This window comes from Cheilinus undulatus, linkage group 8 (assembly GCF_018320785.1).
Source record: "Cheilinus undulatus linkage group 8, ASM1832078v1, whole genome shotgun sequence".
Lineage (NCBI taxonomy): Eukaryota > Metazoa > Chordata > Actinopteri > Labriformes > Labridae > Cheilinus > Cheilinus undulatus.
In genome coordinates, this window is record NC_054872.1 from 8,016,186 (window position 1) to 8,033,642 (window position 17,457).

The 17,457-nt window shown below is 39.0% G+C and overlaps 1 protein-coding gene across 2 annotated transcripts in view; it reads right to left on the reverse strand.

The window, feature by feature from the left end:
* Positions 1-414: 414 nt before the first annotated feature.
* Positions 415-17,457, reverse strand: part of LOC121513429 (neurocalcin-delta A) — a 140,666-nt gene continuing 123,623 nt past the window's right edge. For both annotated transcript variants that reach the window (XM_041793186.1, XM_041793185.1), the window contains 3 exons: positions 14,367-14,472; positions 7,173-7,292; positions 415-2,404 (listed from right to left, as the gene is read on the reverse strand). In XM_041793186.1, the coding sequence (XP_041649120.1) occupies positions 7,195-7,292; positions 14,367-14,472 (204 nt within the window). In that variant the 3' untranslated portion in view covers positions 415-2,404; positions 7,173-7,194. The remainder of the gene's footprint in view (positions 2,405-7,172; positions 7,293-14,366; positions 14,473-17,457) is intronic.

Genomic DNA, 17,457 nt, shown 5'->3' on the forward strand with positions numbered 1-17,457 from the left:
ACCTCCTGGATGAGTCGTCGATGCACTCCTGGAGTCATTTTGGTAGGCTGGCTACTCTTGGGAAGGCTTACCACTGTCTCAAGTTTCCTCCATTTGTGGACAATAGCTCTGACTGTGGTTGGCTGGAGCCCCAACGCCTTAGAAATGTCTGTTTAACCATTTCTAGACAATAGATGTCAGTGAATTTGTTTCTCATCTGTTCTTGAGTTTCTTTAGATGGCGCTCTGATGTGCTGCTTTCTGAGATCTTTTAGTGTACGTCACTTTGTCAAACGGCTTCTATTTAAGAGATTTCTAGATTCAACAGGACTGGCAATAATAGGGCCTGGGTGTGGTCAGTGAAATTAAACTCAGCTTTCCAAAAAAAAAAAAAAAAAAAAAAAATCACAGTTAATTCATGAAGAAACAAGGGGGCAATTACATTTTCTCATAGGGCCAGGTAGGTTTGGATGGCTTAATTACCTGATAAATAAAATCACCATTTGAAAAAAATATTAAAATCAGAGAAAATGTAAAACAATTAAGTGTGACGAATACACAAAAAAAACCTAAAACAAAACAAAACAAAACAAAACAAAACAAAAAACAGGAAAGTGGCAAAAACTTCTTCACAGCACAGTATGTTGATTTTGCTCCATGGTATGTCACCCCTGAATCTCTCTGTTCTGTCATATATTTTGTTTTACTGAAGGTCCAGACTGCAGCACTTTTCCTTAGGTAAAGTTGAGTGGTTGAAAGAAATTTGGAAGAGATTGCTCATTAAGGAGTCGGTGGTGGGTCCTTAGGCGAGACCAGTTGAGAACCACTGACTGAGAACTTACACTGGTGTGTCATTAACATGCCATTGACTTGTTTGTAATACTGTAAACCGTGTGCTTGCTTTCCTACTGAACTTATCCTCAGCATCATGACTTAAGAATAAAATAATCAGAGTACATTTCTGTCTGTACAGTCAGATACAGCTGATGATGACACAATTATCCAACTTGAACACAAAGAAAGCTCTCAGCATCTCCTTTAAACAGCGTGTCTTCATGTATGAAGACTGTGGTGCATTGTGGTCCTCCTCTTTAGTATGATCCCTAAGTGTTATCAGCTTTGGCAGTTCACACGCTGCAGTAACACTGACGACTGGTAGCACTAACGATGAAAACACTAACGTACAGAAGCGGGCACAGAGCCGGATTTTTGACTGGCCGATCAGCTGCTGCTATCCATAAAAATACATCAAAACACACACATGCGAGTGAGTCACATGCATACGTGTTATTTATTCTGTTCACCTCTGGAGCCAACTGTTCACTACTGAATCAACATGCGGCAATTAAGAACATCTAAAAGTGAAGTTTGAAGAAGTGAGTCTGTTCTTCTCATGTCAGAAAAGGAAATGGTTTGCATGCTCAACATTCCGCATAAGCTTAAAGAAACAAACTTGGTTTGAAAAAATAATTACTGAACAACATTTGTTATGAAGTGAGCAATCTAGACTTTAGTTTTACAAATTTAGGTGCACTTTAATGTACCTACATTGAACTCAGAGACTTCACAAACTAGTTTTCCATTCTCCCTTAGCTAGAGCGCAGTGACAACGCTCTCTTAAACTCTCTGTCAAAGTCTGATTTAAAAAAAAAACCACTGGAACAGATGATAGGTAAAGGGATGTTTTCATCCTTCTTCATGTCAGTGAGACTTCACAAAATCAAAACAGTAGGTTGGGGTGCATATATGCATGGTAGCATAATATTACATTTTCATGTAATTTTGTCCCAGCACAAAATATCAAACAAAGTCTATCAAGTCTGCAAAATACACAAACACACGTACACATTCTCACAGTAGAAAAAGAAGGAAACTAAAAGCAGAACTTGCTTTGACTAAAGGACAAACTTCACGAGTCCTCTCTTGTAGATCTCACCTACAGTAAGAGCTGTTATTTAACACCGTCCTCTCTCTCGTCGTCTCTGCACACACTCTGTCTATGATACACACATAAGTGACAGAGGGTCTCTGTGGCTCTAGCAGGAGCTCGAGAGCCACACAATGACATGGATACAGACTACAGTTTATACTGTATATACAACCTACTGTTGTCTTTCCTTGTACTGTACTCTGCCTTTAGGAGAACTGAGGGACCATGGTCAACTACAATCTGCAGATTTTTGATAACCGTTTTAAGGGTTCGGAAAGGTCAGGTTCAGGTTCAGGTTTAGTCTTTGTTGGGCTTTGGAGGGTTTAGATAGATAGCTAAGGGGTGTTAACTGGAAAATGTGGCTCCTTCGCTCATCTTTGAAGTCCTCAGTGCATATTGAAGGCCTTTTACTTCATCGTCATCAGCTTCTCATTCTTCATTATCAGTCTGCTCCTCGGTGGAGAGTTAAAGGCATTTTGAGTCACCCACAGAAGCACTGAAAGAGACAAATAAGGATCAAACAATTAGGACTTAATTACGATCCACATCGATGAAGGTTTATCATTACTCATTGCGTTTTTTAAAATCAGGACAAAGCAATAGTATGGTCTAGAAGTGTTTCCAAAAAATTTACATTTGCCTATGCTTTAACAAGCTTAACCTCCTGGGCTGAGCTAGTGCTGCAAGATTTGGTATTGATGTGTGATTTATTTAACCTTCTACCCAAATCCAAAAAAAGAAAAATTGCCATAAAATTTTATATATTTTTTTTATCACATTTGATACATTAAGGCTTTTTGGCAACCGATAAACCACTGTGGGGCTTTATTTTATCTGCCTGTATTAAAAAGATTTTTAAGTAATTTATTGATCATTTTGATTAGACAGAGGTCCCACAAAGTGTGTGCATGAAATATGATAGAATAGGTATTTAGAGGCTAAGATTATGCTTGATAATATTGTATTTCATGCAAATATAAAATAATACAGTTAGGGGTTTAACGGTTTTTGTATTCATCCTGAACCATCATGGTTCCAGGGTCACATCAGGTGCACACAATCCCATTACAAATACGTCTAAACAATTAAAAAAATAAAAGCAACTGTTGCAGTATTTATGGCAGCAGAAATGCTGGTAAGTGTGGTTGCTAACCGCTATTAAACCACCAACAAAGAAGAGGAAGTAGCTGGCATATTAAAACACACAGAGATGAAAAGTCAGCTCCTAGCTTCCGCTGCAAGAGTGGCAGAGCAGCGATACCCATTTCCCTTTTTCTCCCTCTCTTCATCTCAGCTAACTTTGCAAAGCAGATGGATACGTCCGTTTCCGTGTTTCTCACTGATGAATCCATCTTGCAAAGCTCCCATCTGAACTGTTAGGGCCCGGTTAGAAAGTGACAGGACCAATCGACATCAAGGGGCAGTACTTCTGGGCGCGGCAGAGTCGTGATACAAGCAAGCAGCAACAAGAGGCCGGTGCAATTATGGTGGAGGAGATTAGCCTGGATTCTGTTAAAGCGCCAGTTTTATCAGAACTTAATGACATTTCTTCGTTAAACGAAGAAAAAGAACAGCAGTGAGTCGTTTTCTTTTCAAAAACGTCAAAAGTCATGTACTGACATGTCTATAGTCACCATGCTTCACGTTATGCAGCTCTCTTCACTCTGCCCTTTCCCAAACACTGTTTATGGGAGGTTTTTCCTGACGGATGTGTGAAACAAATTCATCTGGTGTGCCAGGTTACATCTCTGCGCTGTTTCTAAAGAACGTTGGGGTGTGAGAGCAGAGATAGTCAAAGATATTACCGCTGCTGATACATTTTAAAGAATATACATGGACTGGTAGAAGTAGAAAACAGTGACAACAAAAGCGTATTGAAGCGCTCTGCTCAGACTCTGTTGTAACGTACCATCCTGTGTTTGCATGAGCTAGTCTAGGATCCCCCACTGACACACATGAGACAGGATTTTGCGCAGGATTGATGGCACCAGCTTGTTTTTTTAATACATACACTGTTACAGCACTCTTCATAAATCATAAATATGACACACTATTTTAAAAAGCATGAAATTGTACTTTAAAATGTATTTATTTTACTTTTGTAAACCAGGAGATATTGGGCTGTTTTCTGGTTTGCTTTCTGTTTGACATATAATTTTGTTTTTCCTCCTTTTTGTCTCATGTTTAATACCTCACAGGCTGCACCAGCTGCCACTGATCGTTCTTAATAAAACTAGACAACCAGAGGATTGATCAGTTGATTCATATTTACATTTCCAACTTCTAAATAAAATATTAGCTGCACTAACATTAAGTAAAAGAAAAAATAACAACAATAAGTGAGGTAAATCTAGAATTATAAATCTGTTAGAATTATAAATATTTATATTTTTTATGGATGAACCGGATCGTGACCCCAAAACTGAGGTACAAAATGAACTGGGACCTCTGTGAACCGTTACACCCCTAAATACGGTGGTTCTCAACTGGTCAAGCATCAGGACCAACCATCAACTCATCATTGAGAGATTGTAACCCAGATTTCTGATTTCTTTGTCCAGTTGGATTTTTGATCTTAAATAGTGCAGTTTGGACCTCCAACATGCTAAATGAGTTTCATGGACTTTTTGGAGCAACTTTTGCTAGGAACACATTTGCGACCCACTAAAAAGGGATCCATGACCCACATTTGGGTCCCAACCCACCAGTTGAGAACCACTAATGTAATGCATAAATAGTATCTTGAGGCTACTTGCAACTATGGCAGACAATAGTAATAGTTGTGAAGTGTATATTTCTCAAATCTAAACATACAAATATTAAGAATCATAAAAAAAATCAAACCTGAGGTTTTTACAGCACTGCTTTTTCCTTATTTAGAAAATTAAGGTACTTTAGCAATTTACAATAGTGGCACTATTATAAACTACCACTCTGCAGGCATTTTTCTAAACTTTTTAAGTACTACTTAATACCAAAGTACTTGCAGCGGTTATATCATCGCACAGCCTGGCATTGCGATTGCTATTAGATTAATTGTGCAGCACAAGGCTGAGCCATCACCTACACTTTCATTATCGTTTTGCATTAAATGTGTTATGAACTCACAGCAAAAGATTTGTAGGAGATAATGAAATAGGAAAAACATATACAAAAGCCATGCACTACATCAGCAGGCCAGGTTTGATTAATCAGATGGAGCCCTGGACACGAGGGCCAATCAGATGAATCTCCAGAGAGCAAAACCACTCCCTGAGTGAGTGGTTATAACCTAAGAGTGAACAAGGAAGAGGGAGGAGTAGACAAGGAACCTCAAAGTGAACAAGATTTGAGAGACAGATCGGTCATTTGGAATAATTTTGAAGTAAGATTCCTTAGAAAAAAAAACCTTATACTACAGAGAAGTACCAGATGTCGGTGCTCATTATTTGGCTGACAAGCTGCTTTGATGTACTCAATCTTTATTTGTATCACACTTTGCTAAGATGGCAGGACTGGACCTTACTCTTACATATGTTGATATAAAGACCCAGCATTAATAAAACATGCATTTTTTTTCTCCTCATACATTTTGATTTTACAGTTCTAGTCAGAAAAAATAAAAATCTGTTTGCACATCAGTACCCAACGGCTTACAAGTTTTGCAAACTGTTAGCACAGTGTCATTATGGCCTTAATAATGCTAAATCATGCACAATGCATGCAAATGTATGCACAGTTTACAAATCCATGGGCACATGCCAAAAAACAGTTTATATTTAGCAATGTACAGGCCCCAGGGTATCTTAAAAAGCAGAAAGACATAGGAACTTAAGGACATTGGTCCTCAACTGGTGGGTGGGACCCAAAAGTGGGTCGTGAAGCTGCTTTCAGTCAGTCATTACTTGGTGCCTGGAAAAAAATTGTTGCAAGCAGCAAGGATGTATACAAGTTTTAGGTGAGATGTTTTATTTTCTATTTATTTTTTTACTGTTTTGCTGGACAAGGAGTAAATTCTGGTTGTTTTCTTGAGATTCTGACTTATTTATCAGAGTATTTTCATAGAATATTATCAAGAAAGCTGAGTTTCCCATGAGGATATCTTCATCTTTTAAAATGTTTTTTAAAAAAACAACCAAAATCTGTATTATCATGGCAAAACAAAATGAAATGACATGTTTGCCTGCATATCCTCGTAAAGTCTGGCTCAATGTTGTTGTTCTGGTGTAAGTTTTTCTCTATCCGGGGTCCAAACTAGAGTCGTTGGACTGCTTTAAAGAGCTCTTCTCTACGGGGACACACATTAATCCTGTGCTTTGACAGTAAATAAGACATCACAAAAATATAATTAAAACGATAACTAAAATGTTTGACTCATGTATTGACTTAATACATGTATTGGACTTAAAATATCTCTCATATTTTATTGATTTAGCTTACAATATGGAGTAAAAGAGTGGCCAAGAATGAGACCAGCATTTTCCTATCCTCCACAGTATTAACAGCAGTTATATAAAGTTTAATCCCTCGAACAAAGCCTCCAAAAATACGCTCTAAGTAAGTAGGAGATTATTTTGTGATCACTGTTTCCTCTAGTTTTCTAGAGGGACCAAAACACTAACAATAATGCTTCATATTTAGACCCTAACTTGTTGATTTATTAACCTCTGTCACAGAACTGAATAATTACATTTTGACTTCACAAAGCAGTTCATTAAGCCTCATAATGTCATAGATTCCCACCAGGAGGCAATACAGATGCCTGGGTTTAAACTTTAGTAGAGAGCTGACATTCTCTGAGAGAACTTGAATCTTGCCTGTGAAGACAGTGCTACAGAAAAGGACAAATCCTACACATGGGGGCTTTAAATATAAGAAGCTTCTTCAGAGCATCAGCACCTTCCACAACTTTTCCACATTCACAGACCACCTCCCACAAAGTCTCTAATACCTTTCCACGATCTACAAACAGTAACAAGGCCAGTGACATGGTGGATGACCCAGCCCACATCTCGCATGTTGCCCACAGTCTCTGAATAACTTTCCTCGAGCAGAAATCATCACCGCCTCGGAGGCCTGGCTGCTCGTAGGAGAAACACCGTCATTCCTGAGGCTGATCCTCCGCTTTCCTGCTGAAGGCTCTCTCTCAAACTAACACCAAAGCGCCTTCATATTCTCACCTAGCTGAACCTGAAACACTTTGCTGTCTTTGGAAAGTTTAGTGAACACAAGCTTTTACTGGGGTTTTTTACACTGCAGGAGCAAATACTGAAATTGTGTCTTACAGATTGTGCTGATGCCTTAGGTTTAGAACTGTCCAGCACTGCTGGGGTCGCACTGCAACAGGCGGACAATGGAGGGGTCACTCTTCGCTCCTTTGATGAACTCTTCCAGGGACAGCTTACCTGAAACACACAAAACATCATCCCAATATTAGGAGACCTAATACATGGCTCCATTAATTATTAGTGAATGCATGCAGAGAATGAAGGTACAAATAAACTCAAATACATTTTTTAGCAGTTTTAGTCAAAAAGTCCGTCCACTTTAATAATGACTTTAAGTCACATTTTCCCTCATAGGCTGCACAGTGGCTCCAACAATCCTGGTTCAACTCCTCCTGATCGGGCCTTTCTGTGTGGAGTTTGTATGTTCTCTCTGGGCAATTCAGCTTACCAAAAAATCCTCATTAGGCTGACCAGTGATGCTAAATTGCCCATAGGTATGTGTGAGCATGACACCAGTTGTCTCTATATGTCAGCTCTGTGTGAGCAAAGGTTAGTGGTGGGCAAAATTTAATATCAATTCAATACCAAGTAAATACAGGACCAGTATCATACAGAGACTTGATACTTTTCACTTATAAAAGCAGCAGTATACATAATTATTAAACTGATATAAATAAGGCCAATAAAAACTCAAAAAACATAACGTATCATTTATTCATAAATCTTAATAAATTGAGCTATTTTTTTTTAATTATCTTTAACTACGAACTTAGTCTTCAGAGTAAAACATATTTTGAAGCAGGGTTTTAACATAATTTATATTTTTTTAGCAATATGGGACTTGTTTTCATCTTTTTCGTAGGCCACCCTTTACCCAATGGTTGGACTGTTTAAATCAGTGAATTAATCTGTGTACTATTCAATGTGTGGTTTGAGAAAATGCTACAAACAACAATTTAACTTTTTGGAAAAGGAGGTCAAATTATTGGTGAAAAACTAGTGAACAAACTTATTTCTTTCCTGGTTTTTATGACTAACAGCACTAGCTTTGGCTTCGGCTCAATAAAAAATGCCATCAGTGTCTTTACTAAGAAAGTGAGCGGTGCAGATTAGACATGACTCTAACGTCCTTTTCTTGTCTTTATTTTTTTATAATTATTGGCGCCAACTACAGCACCCTCTGATTGGTTACATGCAGAGCCACTGGACGGGTAACAGCCAATCAGCAGTGAAAAGCTGTGTATGCGCAATGCTCTCACACATGGTGGAGAGGAGAAAAAGTTTTGCAGAGTGGAGAAGCTCCGGAGTGCAAATATATATTTCGAAGGTAAGAAAGACAGCAGACTCTCCTGAAATTGTAATAAAAACCCCAGTCCTCTACAACTCACAACTACTAGTAACATTACTGTGAGCCCAATAACGTTACATAAACATAAGCGGCAGCTCTGCTCGCTCCCAGTTCCACCAGACGTGTCTGTTAATCACTGGAAACAAGGTTGCTGATAATATCGATATGGAAATAGTCTGTGATAGTAGAAATATGTGTGTGAGTGAGAGAGAGTAAAAACCTAATGAACTCAATTCAGTCCAGTTTTATTGCAGGAAAGCATGTTGAGGTGAAGGCTGATTAGCTTTTAGCGTAACGTTAGCCCACCGGTCTTCTTTCTCCTCCTCTGGCTCTAGACGCTCAGCAGACTGAAGCAATAGGGAGAATGTCTGTTATGGTAGAGAATAGTGTGTGTTTGTGTGGAAGCCACATGAGAAACTCTACAACTACGTAACTAACGTTACTGTGAGGCCCAATATGTTAGTGGCAGCTGTCTGTTCCTTCTTCTTCAGTTTTACAGCGGTAGGCATCCATCACTTTGGTGCATTACCGCCCCCTGTCTGTTCCTCTGATAAACACTGATTATTAAAGTGAAGATGCTGTAGGCTATTTAGTGTTTTTAACGGTTTAATCACTTGAAACAAGGTTGCTGATAATATTGATAGGGAAGTCATAAGTGATTATAGTAAGACGTGTGTGTGTGAGAGAGAGAGACTAAAATTCAGTTAGTTTTATTGCAGGGAAGTATGTTGAGGGGATGGCTAGAGAATGGGGTGTGTGTGTGAGTGTGTGTGTGTGTGTGTAGGCCACATGGGAAGCTGCAGAAACCGACAGCAAAGCACCGTCTGTCTGACAGAAAACTGTAGGGCAATAATGGCTGTTTAACTACCAAGTTATTTTACTTGACCTTTTTCTGTGTTGATTGAGAGACCCCAAGCAGCAGAATTGACATATTGTTAGATGAAGTGTGTCCTGAAGCTGTCTTTGATAGTTTCTTGTAGAGAGGAGCAGGATATTGCTGTTCAAGACTTAAGACATAATGTAACTGCATCATAAAGCCTACATGAACTGCATAGTGTTCAGGGATGAATAGTCTCTTGAACGAAGTTAAGTGTTGGAGTTTGTACTATTCAAAATTTCTGATGCCAATATTTTCACTTTTACGGCAAATGAATATCGGCTCTAAATATCGGTTATTAGCCTCCTTGACTACTAATAATAGGTATCAGTATCGGTCTATCTCTAAAAGGAACCCTGCATGATCTGACAAGTTCACCTTGCTGGATAGATATGGGTATTTCTAATATGTATGATGAACAAAAAACTCACTAGATATCTACATCTTGAGTAAATTTGATCCTGTAAACTCACCAGAAGGCTGCCATGTTTTGATCTGCACTGGTAGTGTGATGTCACTTAGCCATGCCTTAACCCGCCGTTTCAGACTGGCAGCGTTTGTCAGGGCTGCTTGTCACATACACGTGTCTCACGCGCAGAGAATTTTGACATTTGAGGTCTCGTCTCATCTATTTTTTTGTCACACGGTCAACACAGACTTGCAAATGATAAATAGAGAGCCATATTTACCTTGTTGTAGTAAACATGTACATCCACGTGATGATGAAGGCTACGAGCTAAAAATCTGTTTATAATAGCTGTTCACCAAACTTCTACTATTTATGATGCTTTCTGTTTCCACACCAGTACAAAATGTTGCAGGTGAAGATTAACACAGAATAAAAACACTAAAGTATTTGCTTTTGAAAATAAAAGCACGCTTTAGCATTTCTTCGCAGAAACTCCGTTCGTTTATACATAACACTTTTATTTTGAAAAGATCCCGGCATGCTCCCACTATACTCTGAATCAAGTCACTAGTAGGGAGGTTCACTGAGGTAAAACTTAGGAAGGATGACGGGGCTTAGATAGCAGGGAGACAAAGCCAACATGCAGCAAACTCTGGTATGAAAGTTTTGACGGTGTGTGCCGGAGCAGGTCGGTTTCTGTGTAGGCACAGCTGAGGAGCGCTCTGGCCAAATGATGTCACACTACCAGTGCAGACCAAAACATGACTCCTCCTGGTGAGTTTATAAGCAAATTTACTCAAGATGCAGATATCTAGTGAGTTTTTTTTTCACTATATATACTAGAAATATCCAGCTAGGTGAATTTGTCTGATCATGTCAGGTTCCTTTTAGGCCATTAAAAAAAAACTGAAAATATTGTCATACTTGAATGAATGACCTATATAGCTGTGTTTCCGACAGGTGGTCTGGTTTGACTGAGTACAGTTAGGTATGGTTTGCTATGGTAAACCCCAAACCCAACAGAAGGGTGCTAAAAAAGTATGCCAGTGCAGGTCATTTATTTGAGACTCTTTCCAACTTTTTAGCACAAATAAGCAAGTACTGTGCCGTACCAAACTGAACCAGGCCACTCTGTGTGACCTTTGTGTGTGGCAGAGTGCTTTCAAAGTAGAAATAGGGATAAAAAAATTCTGATTGATATTTTTACCCTTGTCAATAATTCTTTAATGCTCTGAATGATAAAAAAATAATCTCAATACCTTTCTACTATTTTTAGGAAACCTTGAGCACATCACAATGTTTCCTTTCTGACCTCTTTTAGTTGGCATTTTAACCCGGATGGTTTCAAAGAATAAACCTGAAATGATTTTGTTATTATTTTTAAGCTAACAGGACTGATACAAGGTTCAGCCCAGCTTTCACGGCTGCTTTGAGAGGATGAAGAGGATGACTGTCCTTCAGCAGCAGCCAATATTATGTCTGAATGGTAACAGCGGCCACAGTTGGTGTGTTTTTTTTTTAACTGAGGGCAGCAAAGTTAAAGCATTCTGGCTGAATTTGATGCACAATGCTAATGTGCTTGGTAGTAGAATTTCAGATTTCAAAATATTCAGCAGCTCACCTTTAAATTTTAGTTTGATCTCCTTTTTGAGGACTAAACATGTATTAAGTCTGAGTTTAAAGATCCTTTAAGCTTGTTATTGTCTCCTCTTCACCATGGAAAAAAGGTAACTGGCAAACATTTTAATCATATTTTGTTGATGAAAGAAAACCTATCCACATATCCTGATTACTAAAGGAGATTAGAATAAGAAAATGTCATGTTACACCTGAAACAGGATAATATTATTATTCCTCCTTCTACTTTAGAGGACAAAGTGAAGAAATGTCCTCTGAAAAGGCACACCAGTATATTCAGCTAACTTTATTAGCTTCATATTAGTAAGTGTATAGTAGGATTGATTTTGTTTTGTTTCGGGATTGTTCAGACAGGACCTTGTATTCTTCACAGAAGATGTAGAGCCCAGACAGAGCTTTAACATTTCTCAAATCCATCCACACTATATATTGTATTTCTAAAGATATCTGTGGGTTTTTTTTTGGTCTCTTCTCACTTTGGTTCCTTAAAACCTGAGCTACTGCATCCCAATGATGCTCCACCACCAGGTGGCAATGTTGAGCAGGCTCTTGTTCCTCCTATCCAGCCTTACAGAAGAGGCAGTCAGCACGCCGCCACGGTCATTCACTCCTCGTGATTCTCATTAGAAAAAACAGAAGGAATCCTTCGTCTCGTTTTGTGTTGCTACATTTGTTCTGCATTTTTCTTTTCTCTTTGTTCCTTCACCCTCCCTTCTCCTGCTCCTCTAGTCTTTACACTTTCACTGTGCCTTCTTCTTCTGCTTGTGCCTCACTTAGCATCCCCCTGTTCCTCCTCCTGTTTCTGTGTGTCCTTTGACAAAGAGTTACCACTGAAATTTAAGTGCAGTGTGATCATGCTCCTTGAGCATCTACAGACAGTTTTACAGGAGCGGTGTGTTGTTTGTAGCTTGCATCTGAGCGGTCAGGTGTGATTTCTTAAGTCAGGCTGGAGGGCTCTGCAAGTGGCTCTGTAGTGGACAATGACAACAGCTGCTGGCAAGCCAGATGGCAGCGACAAGCTTTAAATGCTTGTTGTGCCTCCTTTTACTGAAAACCCATGGTTTAATACACTAATGGATCTGATTTGATTGGTCTGGTATCTTTGTAGAGAAGCAGGTCATTTGTGTCAACTTAGGTCACAAGGCACTTTCTGATTGGCTGTTTTATTCTGAGCAGCAGGAGCTGGTGGAGGGTTTTTTGGAGCATATTAAGTATTCAGACCAGGCAGGTACACACTAAGGCTGGATGGCATGGACTACAAATCATATTTTTACCTGAATAATGAGATACAGAATAGATATATTTTGACATTTTTTTCCACATGGGCCAACTGACACTCAGCATACAAGCTGCACATTTTCAACATAAGAAAAATATGTGAGAATAAACAACTCATTATAACCTTGTTCTTTATATTTTAATATATCTTTAAAAAACTCAATATATTGCCCAGATCCACTACAACTGGTCTTGACCCACCAGTCATTTAAAGGATTAAAGGCCCTGTAAAGTGAAATCCAAAATTGGTGTTTTAACCTGCTAGATATGTTGGAATACGGTTGTTGTAATCATGTGAAAACACTGAGATCTACATGTGACTGAATTTTGGATTTAGACCATTAGAAATTTTTCACCTCTTTCCTGGCTCAGTTTAATTTGGGCGGAGCAAATATGTGGGCTGGTGATGTCATGAGTCCACAGTAGGGAATGACCCCGCACCTCTAACACTATAATATAAAATCAAAGAGCAGTTCATCTCAGTACAGTCTGCTGTTAGCTGATGTCACTGCCCTTATTGAAAGTCAACAGCCAGTTAAATGCTGGTTTGTTGTTCATAATGAGGTAAATTTGCCAAATTTATCAGCCACATTGGTCTATGGATCATTTAAAGCATCGTAACAGAGATTTCAGCCAGAAAACGGACTTTGTCTCATCTCTGGAACAGAGTCAGGATGCTGCTCTGATCATAAGGTCAACGTAAGGTCAAGGGGCAGGCTAATGGCATGAGTGCTTTCCTCCATTCAGATTATAACATTTTCTTAATTTGTGAGGGTCGTATTTCTCCTGAGTGGGCGTGGCTTCAGCTCACTCAACAAGCACGCCCACACCATCCTGGAGCAGATTTTACTGCCTCATTTTTCATGATTTTGAAACTTAATTTTACAAACTTAAGAATGTTTTATTTGACTGAAAATTGAACTAGGAGTTCATAACACAGTGGCCTTTCACACAACAAAAAGTACAGATTTATTTTCATTTTGCAGGGCCTTTACGAAGGTTTTCTGCAGTCAGTTTTCCTTCACATTGCCAATCAAGGCCAGGTCAGACTAAATGAATTTAGCCAGATTTTGGCCTGACTGGGTTGTTGCAAACTATGGTCAAATGTTGGCCCAAATATGAACTCAGGGAACAACAAAAGCTGCATCTGTAGTGTGACATAATCAACGACGCATCCAAGACAGCCACCATATAATTGGTCTAGTGTGACACCCTGACCTGATGTCAGTGGTGCATATCTTAAATTGGAAAGCATCTTCTCCCTTCCTCTAAATCTTTATTAAACAAAGTGAGATTAAACAATTTTTCACACCCAAACTTTTTTTTTCTTTTTTTTCAATCTCCAGGTATCTTCTATTTACATTCAGTGAAGCCAGCATACCTGGCTGAAGGGGCTTATTCTGTAGACATGTTATTACATTTGTACTACAAGTACTATCTGAAGAGTAGCCAGTCTATTATTTCCTCTTCATGATGAGGAAGACTCCACCATTGTTTCTTCTCCCACACAGTTGTGAAGACCCTCATGCCAACAGTGTGTGATGATTAGTCGGTATCACTCGTGTTGTGTTTGCAGTCCATCAGCTAAGACAGGACATAGGCAGACATGCTGCCATTGCAAAAGACAACAAGAAATTATGAAGTCTGATCCAGCCTTCAGGAAAAAACACTTTTTTAAAAAAGTAGATGAAGTTATCCTACCGTCCCTGTTGGTGTCCATCTGCCTGAAGATCTTCTCTGTCCTCTTCTCAGGTGTTGACTCATCCTCAGGCATCTTCATCACTGATGACACCATCTTATAGATCGCCTACAAAGGGACACACATGAGGTCAACATTGACTTTTAAGATAAAAAATAAGATGAATGGTACTGTAGTTTTGCTGATATCCTATATGCCAGTGTTGATATATAACCACCACCTTTTTCATGGTAACACAAATTCCTTCCTGTCCTGTAAATGAACTGTTAGTCTTTTTGAGTCTGAAGAAGATATGAACCAAGGTAAACATCAGATTTACCATAAATACGTATTTCTTTGAATAAAATACAGACATCCAATAATGAAAAACAAAGTAAAGCTTCAGGTGAAAGTACATGATGTTTACATGTATGTAAAACCAAGCTTCATCTGCCTTTTTGAGAGCTACAAACTTAGTACAGAAAAGCTAGATGTGCCTCTTTTTATGGGACTCACACTTTTAAATTAAACGTATTTTCCCCAACTAAACAACAGACCTGAAAAGGATGACAAACTTATTTAAATGACACAAAAAACTTCTTAGTGTAAAAATTAAACTAGCTGTAGTCCTAACATGAATACTTCAGTCCTTAGAACACATATTTAAGTTTAAGAAATGGAGATGGTAAAAAAAAAACAACTTCAGCTTTGGTGGGTCTATTTGTTCTGCTTAAAACTCAACAAACTTAATACATTTGTTGACAGACAGGAGCTGCAAAGCCGGCAAAGATCCTGTAAAAAGCCAAGGAGCCATGCTGACTGAAAGGTGCAATAGTATTACAGGATACTGTACAAATATGACTCTGCTAGTGCCTACAGCCTGTTTTTAAAAACTGCATACCCGTGGAGTATTTGTATGATCATTCATTTGTTGCCATGATGTCTATAAGCTGTGGTTAAACTGACTACATTAGAAAGGGTTATTTATAACAAACTAGTCCATACATGTTTGTAGAGTTCCAAACCTATGACTCAAACTTGAAGACGTTTATAGAAAAAAAAAAAAAAAAAAAAAAACTGCAGCTATACTTCACTGAGCTAACCTGCGAGTAACACAGAAGTTGCTGTCGGCCAGCGTTGCCAGGTCTGTGTGACAAAACTAGCCCAATATGGAAATTTAAAACAAGCCAGTAAAACCTCTGCCACACCACATATACTGCTTATGTGTGCTCAGGCGTGCTGCTTCTGTGTGGCATGTATGTCTGTGTGCCAGTGTGGCACAGCAGCTCTTTGGTTGTGTGCCATGTTCTATGATTTCCTGCTTCTCTTGTAGTTGATTTAGTTGTATTTGAGGGTAAATAAAGTAGTTTATTCTGCTTTGTATATTAAATATACATACACAAGACATCAATAATGGGTCCACTCAACCCACAGACAAAAAAATCTACTCACGACAGTACGTTAAAAAGTAGCCTAATTCTGCAAGAAAACCATGAACCTCGCAACCCTACTGTCAGCTCACAGTACAACTAAACCATTCCTAGCTACCAGCTGGTTCTCCTTAAATAACTGGTAACTGGTATACTGGTATACCACAAACATTGCAGACGAGATCTTTGCAAGACAGATTTGCCGGATGACAAACATGGAGCCTGGGCAATCCATCAACTTGGCAAGGTTACTGATGCTATCAAAGAAAAGAAAACAAATGCACTAAACTCCTCAACACAGCCGAACTAAGACATGAACTTCACCTCTCTTCTCGTAAGAAACATCGTCTTTTACTCAACATTTTTATGTAAATGACCAAACAAATGATCATTTCAACTTAGCACAGGAGAGAAACGTAGATTGGTTAAAATTCAAATGAAGCAATGGAAATCTATTAGCCTGCTCAAGGCGATTTCCATTCTGTATTAGCTTCAAGCTAACAAATGTAGATCTGCATTCTGGTCCATCTCTTCTGCAGATATTGGTGTAAATGACTGTCAAACAGGGATTTTCTTTGGCATGCACAACCCTTACTGCTGCAAAATTTCCATGTCTACTGATGTTGAAACTGTACTTTCTGAGTGATTATCTGCCAATACAGATATAATCATGATAATATAGTTTCTGAGTCCATGCTGTAAAGCCATGAACACTTTTTTGTGAGAGAACTACCCGCCGTCAAAGCTGCATAGTGCTGAGGTTATCGGGGTGCTCTGTGGAAATTAAATAAGTGACACTCTTTCTGTTGAAAGTAACTGTACCAGTAGACTGGCTTTGAAACGACTATTTTAATGTAAAAAGTTACATATCGTTGCTTTAAGTCAAAACACTACAACTTAAAATGAAGCCCAGCTGCTAATCTTTCTATCTGATGTAGACACAGTGAACATGTCTCTCTCTGGAAATGTTCTGCAGTGCCTTCCTTCTCAGCCTCAATCCTACCTCTGTTTATTAGATGATATAAAGAACCAGGTAAGCGAAACAGGCAGAGAGACTATCATCATCGGCTGACCTTGTATGCCTTAATAATTAACACCTTTTTAGCATACCAAATGCAGAGAGGATCTTATGTAACACACCCCTCTGATTTTCTTTTGTTTCTCGATGTGAGCATATTTCCTCCTGCTTCATCACAAAGACAAACACACAAGTGAGCCAATAGAAGGCCTACTCACAAAGATGGTATTTTTTTTTTGCAACCTTCACTTTTCTGTGACTGTGGCTACCGTAGGGATTGGTATAGACAATCATATGTACATACACAACCCCCTCATAGACTACTGATCAGTGTTGCGTCTCTCCTGCTTTCGATTGCATTGCAGGCAGTTTGGCAGTAAACAGTGGAACGGCAGCCCACTCTCTCTGTTTCTGATAAGAAGGCTGATTTGAGGGGAGTGGGAGCTGACATGTGAACAGAGGAGAGCTGATTGTGATTACAGTGGGTGCACTGAGGGCTTTAAATAGGTGCTGGTTATACTCTCTGTTCCACAATAGCAGTGTGGCTCAGCCGCTGGGTCACTTTACCCTGAGGACAAGAAGCAGACACAAGTATTATCAGTCTGCACTGCAGTCTGGAGAACAGTCTATTAGTAATTACGCCTATAAACCACTGCAGGTGGGAAC